We start from the raw sequence: 19,634 nt of genomic DNA on the forward strand, positions 1-19,634 counted from the left end.
GTACCAGCAGGGCCCAGCTGGCAGAGAGAGAAGGGGTGCTCCATGCTCTGTTCCCCTCCCTTGAGCAGCTGGAAGCAGCACCCATGAGGTGACCAAGTGCAGCTGTCCCTCAGTGTCTCACCACCACACTGCAAGGCAGTGACAGATGGGCCACCCCAGTCCCTTCCTCTCCACAGCAAAGATTAGCACTGTGATGGTAATGCAGACACCTCACCACTGCCCTTCATCTTATTCCAAGCCATAGGAAGTAAAAATGTGGACTTAATTCCTGAGCACTTCCGTAGAAAATATCATCCTGTCATTGGTCTGCAATTCTCCTAAAATTAATGAACTTTAGGACAGCATAGGTATTATTCCCAGCACACTAAAGATGTTCCTTATCTTCAATTTGGAACCCTTCACAGCACTTGTACACTTTTAAACACCACTCAACAGTTTGACAGCCAGCTCTGCAGAGCCCTTAGAGCCAAAAAAACCTGCCTTAATCCTTATTAGTGTTAAACATATTTAACAGCTTAAAAGAAGACCAGGATGCGTAGAAGCTTCCACAGTTAGATATCAAGAGATTTAAATTAAGCTACTATGAATGCACATCCAGATGAGAGTTGTTAAGTATCTGTTTGAAAGTTTCTGAGATCAATTCTACAGGAGTGACTGAACAGTTGCTCTTTTCTTCTCAGGCAGTAAAAACAGGTTCCGAAATCTGTTTTTCTGGATGTTAAACAGTAAGTTCCTGGAAGATTTCAAACACAGCAGTGATAAACTCCTCAGCAATAAACAAGATGTCAAAATATAGTAAGACTCAACCCTCTAATCTTCACTGGTTTATTTCAGCAATCAAAAATATGCAAAATGTTCACTGACAGCATTAATGGGATTTGAAAATTAGTTAGCAGAATTTGGAAAGGTTAGACTGCCCAAATTCCCTCTAGAAGACTAAATATATGTGGGCATCATTCAACAGTTCCAAAGGCTTTAGAAAGCAGAAGCATTATTTGCTGCGGCTGCAAGAGACAGCAGCAGGCAGATTCACAAAAATTTCAGTTTCACAAAAATTAACTCTGCAAGACTGCATCAAGCCACACCATAGTGATACAGTTAGTAACAAAAAAGCAAGAAAATACAACCTATCACCGTTCTTTTGTATTTTAGAAATAAAACCTTCTGTCAAAAATCTGCGTGTTGTAGTACCTCCTACACATTTTGACAAAGACCATTACTGAGTAGCAAAAATGTACTAACTAAAATAATTCACTGCCGTATTATTTGAATAATGGTGATTACAACAAAAATAGCATATATTTAAGGTCTTCAACAAATCTCTAGGTACAGTGCATTGTGTAAAATTATTCATGAGCTGGTGGAGACATTTTGTACGACTCTGGTATATGTGAATGCAAACTGTATCAAGGACTGTGAAAGGCAGCAAGGAGGATTTCTGAAACAGTAATGCCTGCACAAGTACAAATACATCACAGAGACACTGTAAACTAGAGCTGAGCTAAGCATCAGAGTGACTCTTAACAGCCTTTTATGTGGAGATAATGGGGAACAACTAACAATTAATTTTCAGACAAAATCTGAAATATTCAAGGAAAACATGATACAATCTGAGTGCTTGTGATAAAATGGGACTTGACTTCACAATCCAAGGTAACTCCTCCATTCCCATTAAAAAACAAAACCAAAAATAAAACTTAAAGTACTTCAACAAAGACAGATTATTTTCTAGACTATCATTTCTTGAAACAAAATATATTTTATGTCTGACTCAATGACTTCACTTATAGGAGACAAAAAATAATTCTTTGGAGAGGACAAATAATAACAATAAAATCTTAATTTTGTTTTTTTTTTAATGAAATGTCACAATATGAAGCATTTAAACCCTTTAAAAGAATATAATTGCTGGAGAAAGCAAATGCACATCTATGCATGCATATTCTCAATTTCAATCACACCATTTAACAGGAGAAAGATTACAGAAGGTCTAATGAGGAAGGTAAAAAAAAATAATTATGATCCCCAGGGTGTGGGCAGTGATTGAAATGTGCAATTGCATTTTAAACATAATTAGCTCTCTAACTGTATAGCCAAGTTTAATTAATGCAATTACATGAAATATTAATTACTATTCATTTTAAGAATATTGTTTTCAATGTTTTGTTCTCTAATTTTGAGAATTAGACAGATCTCAATATGTAATAACTTTGAAAAGTTTCCATCTAGATGCATTGAGAAGTCAAGAGAAGAAAGAACACCTCACTGTACCTTGTCAACATTTAACATTAAATCAATTGCAATTGGTAACTCTAAAAACCCAGATGGATTATTTCTAGCTTGTAGATGTGAAAAGCTGCAGCTCTCTGTTCTTGTTACTATGCTTTTGGTCTTTAACTGTAGCCAGCCCAAGAGATCAGCTCATGTTAGGAAGGAGCCTTGGGACCACATTATATTGTTATGTTTCTATCTACTACATTGCCATATACAGCGTTTCCTGTAGCAAACAATGTGCTGCAAACAATTTATCATTTTGAATTCTGTCATTCTTTTGTAATCTTCATTCTTCCTATGAATGCTCTACAATCAACTCCAATTATGCCCTGTTAATCTCGTAGTTCTATTTAATGGACTGAATAAAATTCCTTGATTCTCTAAATTAAATTGGTTTGGGGAATAAACTCCAAACAAATCTCCCATATATTCCTCATAATTTCATGCTTTCATTCACCCTGCATCACATGGTGTAGATTTGGTGCTTTTAAGTAAGTAGCTCAGTAGAGTACAGACATGACCAAGAGAGACTAAATAGCACATTCTCCCTTTTTGGCATACTACTGACAACAGCACTGCAGTTGGTTTTAAGCCCACACAGTCATAAATTTCACTGAACTAAACAATGAATTGGCTCTTTCTCTCATCCTAACTCCAGCATATCCAGACATTTTTGGCACATTCATTAATCAGAGAAGTTGAATAGTTGGTTTTCCTACCTTTCACTATGCTATGGAAGCTGCCAAATCAACTACTTGGAGGTTTTACTCCTTAGAGAGCACGTTAAAAGAAACATTGCTTTTAAGATCTTCCCAGTGTTAAACAAAAACTGCTGCAGGAACTTGCATGCATCTTCTAGGAATGAGATACTAAATCTTTCCGCCCTGGTAGTTATCAGATAGTAAGTACTTCTTTTTCTAATTCTAAAAAGTTTGGCTTTATAGTGGTGGTTTGTTTTTTTTTTTTCTCAATCTGATATTCTCTAGTCTGACAATACTACAGTCAGTTAACCAGTCCCAGGTCTACTCTCCTGTGAGTGTTCTTAGTGAAGTCACCATCTTTTGGAGGAGACAATGATCCAGTTGCTCATAATGTTGGGAAAAACCACCCTCAAACAAATGAAGTTACTCCTTAAAATTGTAAATAAGATTACCAGAATAGCTTTTTCCCTCACAAGACAGAACTAAAACGGGATACTTCTCAAGTCATCTGTGACTTACCAGACAGAACATTAAGTGCAGAGTCTGATGCTTCCACCAATGTCCCTATCATGTTCTGTCATACATAAAACAAACACTTCATCAGTACTGCTATGGATCTGTTATTTATCAGACTCCCTACAGGTTTTAAATATTGAGACAATGTGAAGTCAGAAAGATACATTGAAACTTGAAGTACAAGAGTATACTACTTTCACATGAAGTCAACTAATCAAATGAAGCTCAAAAAGTAAGAGGAGAGTGTCTTCTCAGTGTGTGTTACAACCACGACCTGTTTCAAGTACCTTCCCAAAAATATCAGCTGCAAATAATTCAAAAGTTACCAGAAGTCTGTTCTTATTCTAACAAAGCAGCTTCTATAGCATACCTGCAATAATAAGAAAGGCAACTAGGTAAACTGCCTTAATACTGTGCAATAAGTTCAGCTGGGACTCACTTCACAGGTTTTATTTACCTATGCACACATGCTGATTGTCTTTCTTTATCTATGAAAAAAAAAAAGTTGCAGATCAGGTATGAGCAGTTGATCCAATGCCCTGCTGACAGTAAGTCAGGAACCACATTTTACTTTGGCCATCCACATCTTCCATTCCCTACCACATTTGACTAAGTGCTCTCACCAATTCCTTTGCATAGGTTACGGTGCTCATTAGAAACTTCATGAAGTCAATTTACTGTTCAGTGACTCTGTGTCACTGAACCAGGACAATCTCCCTTCACCACCTTCACAGTTTACACAGTCTAACAAAAAACTCCACCCCATCATGATACATTAGAAAGAATAAACTCCTCCTTAGGTTCTTCCCTTGCATTTACAATTGTGACTGCAGGAGAGGCAGACAAGGCAATGGTAAGTGGGAAACTTCGTAACTGTCTTGGCCTTCCTTTTCAACAAGAAAAGAACTACACAGCTTCTAACTGTTCCAACATGTTCAGAAATATGTTTCTCAAAACATAATGGCACTTCTTGCAATACTAAGGGCACAGGCCGTCAGTGGACAGAATTTCCACTACTAACATAGATGACAGTAACACATGCATTTTTAGTACATATGCAATAGCTTCTGATGGCAATCTAAATTAACAAGTAACAACCACCAAAAATAAGCTAAAAATGACAAGTGGCAGCATGTCCCCTTCTCAAGGTCTCTTGATGGGTCAGGAATACTCCTCAACCGTCACACTGTGTAGGATCTCATCTCTCATGCTTTTAAATGGATAGCAACAAAAGAGTTCTTACAGTACACACCAGATGCCAAGGGATGTTACAGCATAAATATCTTTACAGTCATGAAAACAAAACACACTGGAAGATGAGCTGTATTTTAGGGAAATTTGAGGAACGCTACAGATGCAAAACTAATGGCAAATCCAGCTCTTTGTCTACCTTACATGACTGGCAAACTACTGGAAATCTAGGAATGTGTGAGTTTCTAATAACTCTCTACCATTGCAGCTTAATTGCTTTTTGCAAAACTGGGAGGAAGACTTCTCTGTGAGTTTATGCAAGTACTGCCAGACAACACAAAGGGAAGGAGAAGCAACTACCTGTTGAGAATGTGCAGCTCCTCCAGACAGATAATGAAGATAAGTGCAGCATAAACATACATTGTTGCAGAGCATAATGCTAAAGAAATTTTGTATAACTCAGGAAATAATTTTAAGTAGAAAGCAGTTTTCAAATAAATATTGAAAAGCTTTCACATATATGATAGTTTTATTTACTTTAAAGGTTTTCAGTGATAAAAATCTTAGCTCTTCATAACTTTTTCTATTTCTGCATAAAATAGTCATGACTCACAACACGTTTCAATTCTGCGTACAACATAGATGTTATACAGAAGATGAAATACAGTTACCCTGTAATTTCAAATGTAATGAAATAAAGACTTAGTTGAAATTATTACATGAAGAAAATTCTCAAATGCTTTGTCTTTTCTGATCCAAAAGCTAAAACACTCTAGTTCTTATTACATGCTGATAGAAATGTAGCACAGTACAAAACTTCCTTTCAGCAATTACACATTTTCATTATCTGTGACTGCTTTTCTCTTCACTGACTGAAGCTAGGCAACTGCATCTCTAGATTTTCAGAAATCAAGTGAATAATAGATGGCCCAAAGGAAAGAACAAGTGCAAGTTAAGAAATAAATATCTTTCAGATACTCAAGGTTTAAAGGAAGGGGAGCACACTCCCCTCTCAAAACATGTTTCTTAAAATAAGAACTCAAGAACAGAAGGTCCATTACCACCAATTGCTTGAGAAACAGTCACAACACTAAAAAGCACATGATTCTTCTATCAATGGTCAGATTAATCACCTGGTATAATTCCATACAACTTCTGCTTTGAAGAGTTTTCTCCTGTGCTCTATGAAGGGTTTGACATAGACTATACATACGACTTTAGTCAGTGTGCTGCTGTCTGTTCAAAAGTACTGAACAGGTGCTGCCTAGAACACTAACAGCCACAACAGCACTAAGCAGGGTTCACACACCTTCATAATCGAGACATGATGTCAAACTAGTACATCATCAGCAAGAAAAAAATCTAAAACAAGTTTCACAGGAAGATGAGAAATTGTTTCCTGATTATCACACATTGGTGTTTTCCTTCTATATATATGTGATAAGTGGTACCTTGGTCTCTCAGCAAGCACATGGGAAATGGAGGATATCCTTTCTTGGGAATAAGCCCAGTATGTTATTTTTCAGTTTGAAAGTGTTTAGGTTAAAAGTAGGAAGCTCACATTTCTGCTTGTGAAGATAAACAACTTTTTTCCTATGCTTGTAAATACTGTGAGATAGGTAATGTATCATTCACCAGATTTTTTTTTTGTGTAAAGGATTAGACTGTTTTGGATGGAAAACACAATTTTGCAAGATTGATATATCAAAACTCAGAATTTAAAGGCCAGAGATGCACTCAAGTATCTTTTTATTAATGGAAACTTTCTTTTGACACTTGGCAGCCCCAAAGCTCAACTGTAATACATTACTTCATAACAACCCTTCTTTCTGGTCATTTCATGTTTTCAAAATGAACAAACTAAGATTAAGACCAAAATTTTCCATTCTATGTCACAACTACCATTTTATTTTACATTATTTTTTCCCAGACTATGATATGTTTTTCTACATTATCTACTGTTTCAGGATAGAAAAAATCTCTTAGCACAAGCCAGTTTCATGGTTGCTTTCCACTTTACCAAAAACATAGGGAAGGGCTATACTGAACAAGATAAAAAACTGTCTTCTAAAAAACACAGCCTCATCATATGATCTTCAATACATCATTTGAGGCAGCACCTATGCAGAATGACCTAATACTGCCAATCAGAAGACATGCAAACATTCTAAAAGAAATCAAAATCTTGCACTCTACTGCTAATCTGTTCTATTAGTGTCAAAATGCCAAATGCAAACATAGTAAGAATTGCATCATTTGATTCACAGCTTTTACTGCACACGCCAAAAATCTGTACAGAAGGTCTCACTCTAAGTCTTAACAGCACCCACAAACTATTTGAATGACAGCTGACTATACAGAACACTGGTCTCAAAGGCATGAAGTACAAAGTGTGGACAGGTAGGTTTATACTCATATCATATAAACACCCAAAAGAGAAAAACCAGCAGATCCCAAAAGGATAAGAATGTAAGTCCCAGAGTGATAAAACTGTTCTGAAAGGCTGTGATCATAGAGCTAAGTGTGGAGAGTATAACACAGGGGAAACCTCCCACACCTTTTAAAGCGAAAAATGACAGACTGTAAAGACAGGTATCTGATGGTCATAACATCCTGTACAGAGCTAGTGAGAGCACCCTCTCACAGACTGACAGAAAATACCTGCCTATTTCAGATAAATGCTTTTTCTGTCTGTGAGTGAAATGAACACAACTTTGATCAATTCAGCCATTTAGAAGCAGCTCACCTGGATGCCTACAATCAAAGCATGATCATCCCCAATTTACATTCTAGAACTACTCCAAACAAATATTCAGAAAGAAATACAGGGGATGAAGTGAGGTATTAAAAAACTGCTTTTGCTTGTATTTCCATCAGTACAAGATTCCTCTACAGATTTGTTTCACCAAACATCCAGAGCATTAAATGAAAACATGTAAGCTTATAGGATTTGTTGCCTTAATCAGTGATTAAAATACTTCAGTGTCAACCACTAAGGAAAAACTACTTTTTCTCAAGTTTTCTAAAACTATTTTGAAGGACAAAATTAATGATATTTCTAGCAATAAGGACAGCCACATGTCCGAGGTAGGTACCGTATTATAAACCAGAACCTTAATACTCTTGGAGAAACCAAATCATTCAGTAGGCAATAAATACTTGCTCTTGAAACATCTCCAATTTATAACTCCAACAGGAGAGTGCTAGGATATCAAATTATTTTCCAAAACCACCTGAAAAGAAGCCAGAGATGCTCCAGGATTTATTTTTTCTTAAAGAGCTTAATATCTTCACTACACCAAAAGTACATTGCTTCTAGCCTCAACAGGGAGTGTTCTGCCAAGATTGCAGGAAAATAAAAAAAATCCAGAACACAGAATATTACACTCAATTAATTACACGCTTAATTGCTCTCTTCTGTTAACAGCCTAATGAACACAGAAGTTTCAGTTTCAGTATGTTCGTGTAGCCCAAAGTTTCAAGTCCTATAAATGAGACAGGACTGCTTTGCAACATCTGTGCTAAGATCAGACATGTTTGTAACCAGAAGTAAACACTCAGAGTAACACCTATGCCCTTTGCTCTCCAACCAGAGCACCCAGGAGCTGACATGTAGGGGGTTTTCTGTATAACCTGCAAAGACAACGTTGTATGTCATGGAACATGACAGCCTCAATTAAACTTAAAAAGAATCTGACTTATCTTAGATCCCAGGCCAGTGGACCACCATGTGTCAATGGAAGTTCTGCCTCTCTTCACTTCTCTGGCCAGGACCTGGTTGCACTATTGAATCTACTTATGTCTCTGAGTCAGTAGTCTAAAAGCTATCCCAAGGCACACACAACTTTCATTTCAACCTTCCCGAGGCACACATCAAAGTGATGTACCAGGAAGCCAGCTGGCAAGAAGCAGGTTCCAAATGTTTGCATAAACTGCAAGTTAGCTATTAAACTAATGGCAAATGGCCCAATTCCAGTTAGGAATTCAGAGGCACTTGCCCTCATTAAAGCCCAACAAAATAAAACAAAGTCTCTAAGCTAAGCCACTCAAGATATTACCCATGTAACACAAACATTTCATTTCCAGGGTCAGATTCAATTTGCTTTTTGCTCACTCTGCACTGTGTACTTACATGAGGAATCTTGCCATAAAAAAGCAAACCTGCCTGTCCTTCCTAGAAAAACCAAAAAATCACCTTGTATTTCCTCTACTTACAGTTTTGCACACAAAAGAAAAGCCTGCAGTGATTTTTTAACTTTTTTATATGAGACACAGTGTTCTCAGACATTCCTAGTCTCAACTATCTAGTCATATCTATCCTGATGAAACTTCTGCAAGAAAAGCTGATGTGTGCTATTTCTTTTAAAGGCAATATTATGATACTGTCAAATCTTTCATAATCCTGAAGTTCAAGAGACAGTAATTTTTTGGGTTTGAAATGGAAATTTAGCTTTGGCATTAATAATGGAGAGAACGGGCACACGTACACAGATAATTCAGTCAGACATGAGCTCAGTCAGAGCACATTCCAAGCTGGCCGGACACGAGCCAGCTCCAGTTCACCAGTCATGAGCTGTGTTAGCACAGCACTGTGCCCACACTAATAAAACCTGCTGAGAGGCTGGGTGTGCTGGGCTGGGCATAGTCCTGCACTGTCTGGCCAACTCCAATCACGGACAGTGGATGCTGGGTCTGTCGCACCCATCTGTGCATGCACTGCTCCTTAAGACTCCTACTGCTGCAAATTTTTTTCTCCTTACATAGAGCACAGCACTATATATTTGGGATTTTAAGTATCCTCCTTGATCATAGCCATGGCAATTCCTTATAGCTGTTCCAGTGTGCATTTAAAACAAGACAATAATTATTAGCACTACAGGCCAATGACGGGCATGGGCATTTGAATGGATTTTATTTATGTAACTGTCCTTTACAGTTAGTAGCATTTCTCCCAGGCATTTATTCTGTTATGGAATTCAACAAGACTTGTAACTCAGTTCATCAACATCTTAAAGACAAAGGACACATTTTTAGTAGTATTCAAGTACCTTAATATAAACAAAGAGAAAATTAAGTTACTCATTATAAAAACTGAGTATCCTAGCTCTTAGAGGAAGATAGAAAATGACACCATGAAAAGAGATCAAGTAATACAGTTCTTTAAGGTTTTGCTCCAAAAACCCATTAACTAAACTTAACTTTGCCTATGCAAGGAAATTAATAAGCCTTCCAAGGATGGAAAAAACCCATGTATTAATCATCTACTGACAGAGAAACCAAAGGACAGGTGTGCAACTCCATGCTCAAATAACTACACTGGAAGATCAAGGAATAAAACTGTAACATGAACATGTTAATAACATTAAGTTTTCCCTAATAAAAAATGCCCTGGAGCAGTTAAAGGCTAACAGAAGTCCTCCATTTTATATTTTCTTTATTTAAAAGGTAGATTAAAAAATAAACAAAACAGCCAACAAAAACAAATTTAGTTTTAAATACTTGATTTTTAGGAAATGCACCCTTCAATTATACAACACTGGCTGTGCCAGCCCCTTCTGTCTTGCCTGTAAAAAGGCACAGGGTAAAAAAGTCAGACCAGAGTGTGAGATTTCTGTCTCTATTTCAAAGTAACTTCTTCTCACTACTATTTAACTTTCCTATTGTCTAAAGTAAGTATTACATGTTTTGAAATGAACTACAGATTGTCAGCTAAAAAAGTAACAACAATATTTAAGGTATGTTCAACAGCCTTCACACTCAAAGCCATTGACACAAACTGGAGAAGTTTAGCTTATTTGAAAAGCAAATTTAATCTTGGCAGTAGTCTTTGAAATAAATTTCAAATTTTCTTACATACAACAAGATCTCAAAAATAGAACTCATATTTTATGCTTTAACATTCATCATTTGGGTCTATTTGTATACTCATGTCACTGAGAATGTAAAACCCATTAAAAGGTATCATCCAAACAAGTTTAGGCAGACTCAGGTAACAAAAATCAGGGGATGGTGACACAGGAAGATGATTTAGGGCAAGATTTATGTTAATCTTCACTGGAATAGCCTGCATGCTGCAAAAATACTAGATAGTATTAGTCAGTATTTAAGTTTACAATATTGTCTCTAGGTATTAGATCTGAGATCTAATACAGAGTGCTTAAATTTCTTAACTAAAAATTACTTGTCTGACTTCAGAAACATGAATTCAGTACTCACATAGGATTCTGTGAGAGTGAGATTTTTGAGAGCAAAAAGTAAGTTTTCATTTTGATTTACAGTATGTGCAAGAATACTCAAAGTAATACTAGCTTGAACAAGTTCTAACAAACATTCATCACTGGTGACAATCAAGACAATGGAATAACTTTTTGGCTAAGCTGGATGTGAACCTCTAATGTACTATAGCTGTCAGGTTCATGTATCATGCACACCTGCATAAAAAATAATCTCAGTGCACAATTTTCAGAGAGAAGCTGAACCTTACCCTTAGTGACAGAAGGAATGCTTTTTCCACCTGGATTATTTAAAATGACTAACTAGTCCATTCCAGTTTTAAAAACTCATCAGATTTCAAAATATGTGAGTTTGTGTTCCATTATACATTAATTAAAAGAGACAATAGAGAAAAATTGCTTGGAGAGCTACTCAACCTTACAAAAAACAAGGTAAATGGAAAGAAAAGTGTTCAGCTCTTAACTACAGCTAGTATTTTGTCAGAAACATAAAAACATTTGTTGTTCCCCTTTGTTATTGAAAGCATGGAACGGCGCAGTTCACAAAATGTGAGTTGAGTAGACGTGAATCACAGAAACAGAATTACAGAAATTCATACCCGAAGAACAACCTGACATAACTTCGGTATAAAATGCCACATCTCTTTAAATAAAAAATATAATAATGTAAGGAAATATATCAGACTACAGAATTGTTTAGAGGGGCATATTATTCTATTTAGATACACAAATACAACATGGATATATATTCTATTCCACAAACAGAAATGTAAACTCATAAATCTCTATCCTGAACATAATCAGGATCGTACACAATGGATATGGCAGTGGGGGATGACCAGAAATGAACTGAAAAAAATGAAATTTAAATTAATTTAAAATCAGTTAGCTAAATGAAGACTTTTTGGCTCATTTAAAAAATAGTTAAATGCATATTTCAATGCTAATAAATTTTACAGTTTGTCCAAAATGTGAATAAAATTAATTAAGAAGTATGTATTTTTAGTCTGATCAGCTATTCTGCATGTAACATTTACATAGATATCATACTATTTCTCTTCTGTCAGGACAAGAAAACCTCTAGAGAACACACTGTAGAAACTAAACCAAGAGTGAAATGCAGGTGTAATTTTCTGTACCATTCCCTGACACCAGAAGGCTTGCTGTTAAGTCTCCCTGAAACCTATCTGCAGAGATAAAACATATAGTTAAACCTACAGTTAAGCCTTTCAAGTGGAAAGCTTATCCCATGAAAAGCTGCATTTGAAGAAGGGCATTGAGCAGAAGTTAGTCATGAGCCGTACCTGTAGTCACACAATATTATGTCTTTGTCAGAACAGAGAAGAATATTTACTGTTATGACTATGTCACTGTACACCACATATTAAAGACACTAATGAAATATTTCACAACAAAGCAAAGTCATTATCTTGAAAAACATAGTCCCTTATTTAGGAATTCCTTTCCATCAGCTATCAAAAAAAAGCTCCACCTGAATCTTCTGCAGCCACTAACCAGTTTTGAAACTGGTAGAAAAAGACAAATTACAGGTTGTTTCTTAAGTAATTCAACATGTTACATTAATAAATTATGTTTAACCCAAATTTACTTTATTGTGACAACTCAAGACAATGTAGATATGAATTTCAACTGAAATACGTGAATAGCACCAAACAATTGCGTCTTAAGGAGCAGTATCAGCAATAACTTGTATTACTTACTGGTATATAATAGATATTCATTTTAGGGGCTTCATTGGCAGTCATTAGCATTCCTAAAAAGAAATTTCCACATTTAAAAATATTGATCAGAAGAGGTTTATACTATTTTTAAAAAAGCTCATAAAGTACATATTCTTGGCTTGCAATGGACATTAATCAAGACCTGTAATAAATTGTTGCATCAAATACCATGGAAAAAAAGGTGAAATCAGCATAATTAACAAAACTTAATTTTCTATATATTCATTCCCTTTTGTCATCTATCTTAATTGTTCAGCACCACTTTAAGCAACATTAAGCTCTGACAAGTGCAGGTTGCCAACTTTCATAATAAATGTAAACAGTTCATCCCTTAATATTGTTTAGAACAAGTCCAGTTAGTATTGCAGTAAAAAACAACCTTGGACATAAAACTGCATTATTAATACACTGGTATTAGTACATGTGGTTGTTTTATTTTTAAACACACACCTAAACAGAGACATGAATCATAACATGGTTTATGTTATTCGTATTTCATTCATATTTCATCTTGGGAAATAAACAAAACAGCAGCTTCTCAGCCCAAAATGAGATACAGGATACTGTGGCTTCAAAAGGAGTAATACTAGTGTATAACCAAGCAGGGCAAATGTAGAATTTGAAGTATCTATGAATATACCAAAAAACACCACGAATGAGGTGTTTATGTACTCTGAATATAAAAAAATACTGTAGGAATACTAAAATCTGGAAAACCTCCTACTGCCAAAAGACATCATGTAAGTTCAAAATGAAGAACACTCTCAATTTCCTTCTACATAAAAGAGTAATAAGAACATTTGCCATATACTTTTCTGTTTATCTCAATTTTGTCTTTCCAATGTAGCTGATCAGCAAGTAATACAAGAGATTGATTATGAAGAAGAAAAGTGCCATCAAATTAGATAACATTCTGATCTGAAAGAACTGTAACACATGTCACTGAGACTATGAATAATTGGGTCAATTACTACACACGCAGAGGGCAGAAATATAATTTACACCCAACTACAGGAATGCAATTAACATGGGTGGAGTAATCCTTCCTACCTAATCCTTTTATTATAGATATATAATGCAGCTGGACTTGTCAGAAAGAAGCGGGCTTACTTTCCCAGCAAAAGCAAGGTACTTGTGAAAGCTTTGTCAGTAAACAGGCTAAAAACTGTGCCTGGAAAGGTTTGCAGGCAATTTAAGGAAAAAGCAAGAATTTATAGCATACACTTGAATAAACACACATGGAGTGATCCAGTATAGCAGAGAAGTTACATGCTCCCCTAACAGCACACTCACTACTATTTCATAAGACAAAGCATCTTTCCACTGACTGAATAGGAATCATTAAGATATAAAGACAGAAATTAATTCTGCAGATGCTTCAAAGATGACAGTAAAGTAAAACCTCCTCTTTGAGAGTTTTCTATCAATAATTAAAGGACAAAAGCAGACTTCAGAACAGTATATGAGTGTATACTACAGGGGAAATAGAAGAAAGAGAAAGTAAACCACTCTGAAAGGAGAAGTCTATTCCATGCATTTTTATTGCTTCAGCTTGTTAGTTTTAATAAATTTTTATAGGAAGAAAGACTACACCCTAACAAACTACATAACAGCCTAGGTTGATTACTGTAGAAGGGAAATAAGGGAAAGCCTTTTTTCATAAGTTTTAGTAAGACCCTCTTTGGAAAATTATCTGCAATACAGTATCATGAATGTAAAAGGATGAAAATGGGAGTATGAAGTGATAGTATGTGGGAGCAGTAGTTTTAGAAAATGCAGATGCTTACATTTTAATTTTTCCTACAGTAATTGAAACAGATGAGACTGTTAACAAGTTTCATTTATATTCTACAACTTAAATTGACTGAAAGCTACTCAGTAAGAGGTAAACATTTTTCCCCCTAGCCCCATTCTGTTCATGTATGATAAGAGGAAGATATTTGACTTTTAAGGGATCCACTAAGGTCTGTCATTATGTAGTTTGGTCAAAGATACAAGAGGGCTTGCTTCCCAGGAAAGGTACTAATACTGAAGCCAGTTGGTAATTTAATTAAAAATGCCTAACTGTGGAACTACCTAACTAAAAAACTACCACCAAAAAAACCCAGTTCACAGTATAGTGATCTTGAGTTTACCATAACTGATAGAATTATAGAATCATAGAATAGTTTGGTTTGGATGAGATTCCCATGGGCTCAATTCTGAAGCTCGTCCAAGTACCTCTGGATGGCATCACATCCTTCAGCTTGGTGTCATCTGCCAGTTTGCTGAGGGTACACTCAATCTCGCTATGTCATTAATGAAGATATTAAATAAAGTTTGTCCCAATACAGAGCCCTAAGGGACACCACCTGTCACTGATTTCCATTTGGACACTGAACTGTTGACCACTACACCTTCTGGATGAGACTATCCAACCAATTCCTCATCACCCGAACAGTCCGCCCATCAAATTCTTACCTCTCCAATAAGGGTGAAAATGGGGTTTTGTCTTTCTGAGTAGCAGTGACACAAGAAGTGTTAAAACACAAGCTAGGCAAAGATCTCCTGGGTTTCCTCTGCTATGCATCTGAGAATGCTGGGGCACCAGAAGGACCACTGAGCTAAACCCATACTGATACTGAAATCATGTTATATATTTTTGACTTTCCACAACTGCAAGCCCATCTTACTGAAAGTATTTCCTTTTTTTCAGATCTTCAGTCCTGATTATTTCTCACATTCTGAACAAGAATGAGGTGGTTCTAGGCATCTTAAATGCTGGTCCAACAGTATTCATGATAAACACATGATGCTCCACCTCTTACCCTAGATCTCTCAATTTCCACTGCAACATGCTCTAGCTTTTGCCCCACTGTCTCCATGTGACTATAAAATACAACCCAGTTTTCTTTCCATAAACAGTTCTTACCAAAACTATCAACCTGTTCCCCTCCACACAGTAAGAAAAGCAGCACTGATTTGAGAAGGAGATGTGGGACACAGAATTGGACTGCACAATCTAGATCTCAGTCACAGACATGTGAAAAGCAACGTCCAATAGCAACATTAGGGAGATGTGTGCATTCAATTCTTTGTGCTACAAGATTCGTCCTGCAAAGTTTCATGAAAATCACTTCTGCAAAAGTACACAAGGCATGTCCACATACCACAAAGGCTACAGAGCATCCACAGCGGAGTAATGCCCATCCGTGACATATTCAAACTTGATTTGATCTGAGCAACCTGATCAGACTTCAAAGCTGGATCTAACTGCAAGTTGGCCCTGCTTTGAGTAGGAAATATACAACTCCCAGGGGTACCTTCCAACCTAAATTATACTATGATTCTACATTGACAAATAACTTTTTTCTGTTCCGTTCCCCACAGTGAGCTCTTCATTGATGCAGTGTGGACGTTAATTTGCTGCTGGATTCTCTTTTAGATGAAACCAATAAGCTCACAGGTGAAACCTGGGTGCAATGCTAAAAACAATTCACTCCAATGATGTCCCTCTGTAGCCACCACCGATGAGGGTTTATCCATCTCCAGAACACACAGTCCACCCTGTCACCATGCAATAATTCTCAAATACACCCACGTGAAATCCTACATTCCACCAGGGCACCTGGCATGTACTCTGCGCATAAGGTCAAAAATGCCCACCATCTTATGAGGAAAGAGTATTTAATTGCTCATCTCACAAAAAAAAAAAAAAAAAAAAAAGAAAAAAAAAAAGAAAACACAACTCCAACACATTCTTAACTGAAGCTGGCAGAAAAGACAAAGATAAGTTTTAACTTGCTAGAAATCTCAATCTCACTTATCTACGATCTTAAATTTGAGCTGCTAGCATGAATCAAAGTCCAAGTTGCTCTATCTTTACTGCTACCTCTCTAAAATTAGGATAATAGCAGTTTGCAACTCAGGCATTGTCTGTTTCAAGACTTTTGCTCTGTGACATCCAAGTGATCCTAACTTATTTCATTTTTTTCAATACTGCTTTCTAAAAAGGAAGTAGGTGTCACACCATACTTAAGAACTAAAGCAACTCATATTAAGCAAGAAAACTAATTCCAGTTGCAATCTGAAGTACAACCAAAGCACATATGCACATACAACCACCACTTTGTAAAATATTTTTACTCATTAAGTCCTGGAAAACTTGGTTAAAAGTGATCCTCAGCTTTAATGTCTAAACATATTATGAAATGTAAAAAATCTGAAAACAATTACAGAAACCATGCAAATTTGTATACTTAGGAATCTACACTTGAAACCTAAGGGATGGCACAATTTAAGTGCTGTATTTAAATCAAGGAAAGATAAAATCCTTGAAACACTTGAAAAAAATCTGCAAATTTGCTGTAAAGAGGTTTTTCCTACCTCTACAAAGCAAGCTCTAAGCCATCTGGGACTTAGTCAAGACAACAGGCCAAAATTCCTATTCTTATGAAATGAGTCACTTCAGATATTTGAAGGAGTAAAAAGGTCAGTCACTCAATTAACAGCACAGCAGCTTCTAACTGCAAAGAGGCTCCAATGTAATACAGATGTAGAGGAAACAAGGACACTGACAAATAACCCTTTATTCCAAGCTCTGCCGTAAGGAGGAAAGTAGACCTAAATTGTATCACCCAAACAAAGACCGCACCTTGGGTTAACAAGCTTTTCCTTTTGAATTCAGCAAGACATTAATATACTTAACATACCCGAATTTGGATAAAGGCAGACATCATTTATATCATGTTCTGGCTCCATTGAAGTAAATATCTTCCCCTGAAATTGTAGAAAGAAAATAAATCATGAAGAACTCTAAACAATATAATTAAATTCAGTAAATCTAAACATTAATAATAGCTACTATTGAAGCTAAGAAACATGATGGAATAAAGATGGAACAGATTTTGCAGAACAATAAAATGTTATTAATTTCTGAACATAACAAAAGGAACTCAGTATTGTATTTTATCTCTGATTCAATCTCTTACAAGGAAGTGCAGCCTACTGGCAATTGAAGACATAGCAACGTACAGTGGCACCTCTAAATTCTCAGTTTACACTTCTGTGTTGAAAATACATGTTAAGATTTATTTTATTTTACGTAAAAGCGGGGCTAACACACTGCCAGCATAACCCTCAGTTTATTCAGCTCTGAATGGGGTAGCTTTAAGTAACTTTACTTTGCTAAGAATGATTAGCTGAATAAATGAATTAGAATTTGAATCTGGGGCTTGGTTCTTCCACTGTACTAATGTCTACATGAAATGAAATATAGCTCAACATTTTATTTAATACTGAGTACTGAATTTATAAATCATAAAGAGGTCTTGATATAAAATAAAAGCAGTAAGAACATGCAGCGGTATCTAGCTTAGATCAGAATTAAAAGTTATAAAGGTTACTTAAGAAAGAGGTAAAAGCAGGAAACAATGTTCTCAAAATAGTAAGAACTGGAACACAGTCTGAAAAACCCAGACAAAATACAGGTGCTCTTATAAGCCAACACACAAAACAGCCAGTAAAGTAAGAGTCTCTAAAAACTGGACCACATAATCTGAAGCATGAGACTACATGCCTGCAGAATTCTAAATGAGGGACAGGAACAAGGCAAATTTTGATCCTGTTCCTCTTTTTTTTCTTTCCCTGCAGCAATCCCACCTACCTTTCTGGGCCCTTCCTTTCCCTCCCAGTTACATGCTGTTACCCCACCCACCTCTGGTCTCTCCCTGATGATTAAGAAGAGTCTTCCTCCACCCTGGCCTCAGCAGACAAAAGCCTGGTGCTCCCCACCCCAAGGCACGTCTCAGCATGGGGCTATTCTGGTATCAAAGCCATATGCTCTCCACCCGAAGTCTGCCTCTGCACTTGGTTCCCGGCCAGAGATAGTCAGGAACCAGCATCTGGGAGAGGTGGAGCCAGCTGGAACATACTCTAGGAAAGAGTCCAAAGCTATCTTTGCCTTCCAGCGGAGAGAAGCCCTCCCTTTTCCCACCAGAGGCCACCTGACAAACCTTACAGCGTTTCATTCTCAAGGAGGGAAATACACATACCTAGGAAAAATGGAGAGGCCACTGCAGATGTTTTAAATAATAACCAATAATTTATTTGCTCTTTCAAACAATAAAAATTAACTGCAGAGGAGCTTACAAAAAACTATTTGTGATCAGAGAAAAAATAAAAGAGGCTGTTGAAAGTTCATGAAGCAGCACAACAATACTGAAGTGACTGCCTCAAATAATTAGAAAAAAGCCCCTACTACAATTCTGTTTCACTATAAAGTTAGAAAAACATAGATGGAGCATGTTTTTTAGAAGGAACACAATGACTACAGACATCCCCTCAAACCAAAACAAGTTACAATAGTCTTACTATGAATCTATGGCAACAAAGTATGTTGCCCCACAGATTCATAGTAAGGTTCATTGACACAAAGGTAAGAATGAGGATGACAGCATGATATAATGAAAAAAGTGCCATGAAAATCAGAGATTTCAATTTCACTTAGAGGTGCAAAGGGCAGGGATAAAGACATTGCCCATTGCAACATAATCCCTAAGACAGTGTAAGACACACTGTTATTTGGCTCCATGCATAGTATCTGCTTCAGTATCCAAACAGGATCCTGTGAAAATAAGCAAGAAGTACCTGATTTTAACAGGTCCGTAACTGATCTACCTTTGAAATTAACCCAACTCTGAGCAGGGAATTGGAATGAACATGTTTTTTCAGGTGAAAAAAAGTAATGGATGTATTCAAGAACACTGAGAAATATACAAACCAAGGCAATGGCTAAGATACTACTTTTTATGTTTAAATCCTTCTCCTGAAAGAAGCCTCTTGGCCAGACATGTACAAACAGCTAAAAACCCCCTAAGACTGTATCTTTATACCTGACAGGCTATTGAGTAACTTCCCAGATGTGGATTTAGTCAGACAGGACAAAATGCTATGTAAATTAAGAGACATTAAAATCTCAACTTCTTACACTGAATTTC

General features: G+C 36.5%; 1 protein-coding gene across 3 annotated transcripts in view; it reads right to left on the reverse strand.

Moving 5' to 3' along the window:
- Positions 1-19,634, reverse strand: part of NOL10 (nucleolar protein 10) — a 52,887-nt gene that overhangs the window by 20,446 nt on the left and 12,807 nt on the right. For all 3 annotated transcript variants that reach the window (XM_005521862.3, XM_014251472.2, XM_014251473.2), the window contains exons 12-13: positions 17,349-17,415; positions 12,637-12,689 (exon numbers count right to left, since the gene is read on the reverse strand). In XM_005521862.3, the coding sequence (XP_005521919.1) occupies positions 12,637-12,689; positions 17,349-17,415 (120 nt within the window). The remainder of the gene's footprint in view (positions 1-12,636; positions 12,690-17,348; positions 17,416-19,634) is intronic.

This window comes from Pseudopodoces humilis, chromosome 3 (assembly GCF_049639895.1).
Source record: "Pseudopodoces humilis isolate 2021_Gansu_Grassland_sample_001 chromosome 3, ASM4963989v1, whole genome shotgun sequence".
NCBI classification, from domain to species: Eukaryota; Metazoa; Chordata; class Aves; order Passeriformes; family Paridae; genus Pseudopodoces; species Pseudopodoces humilis.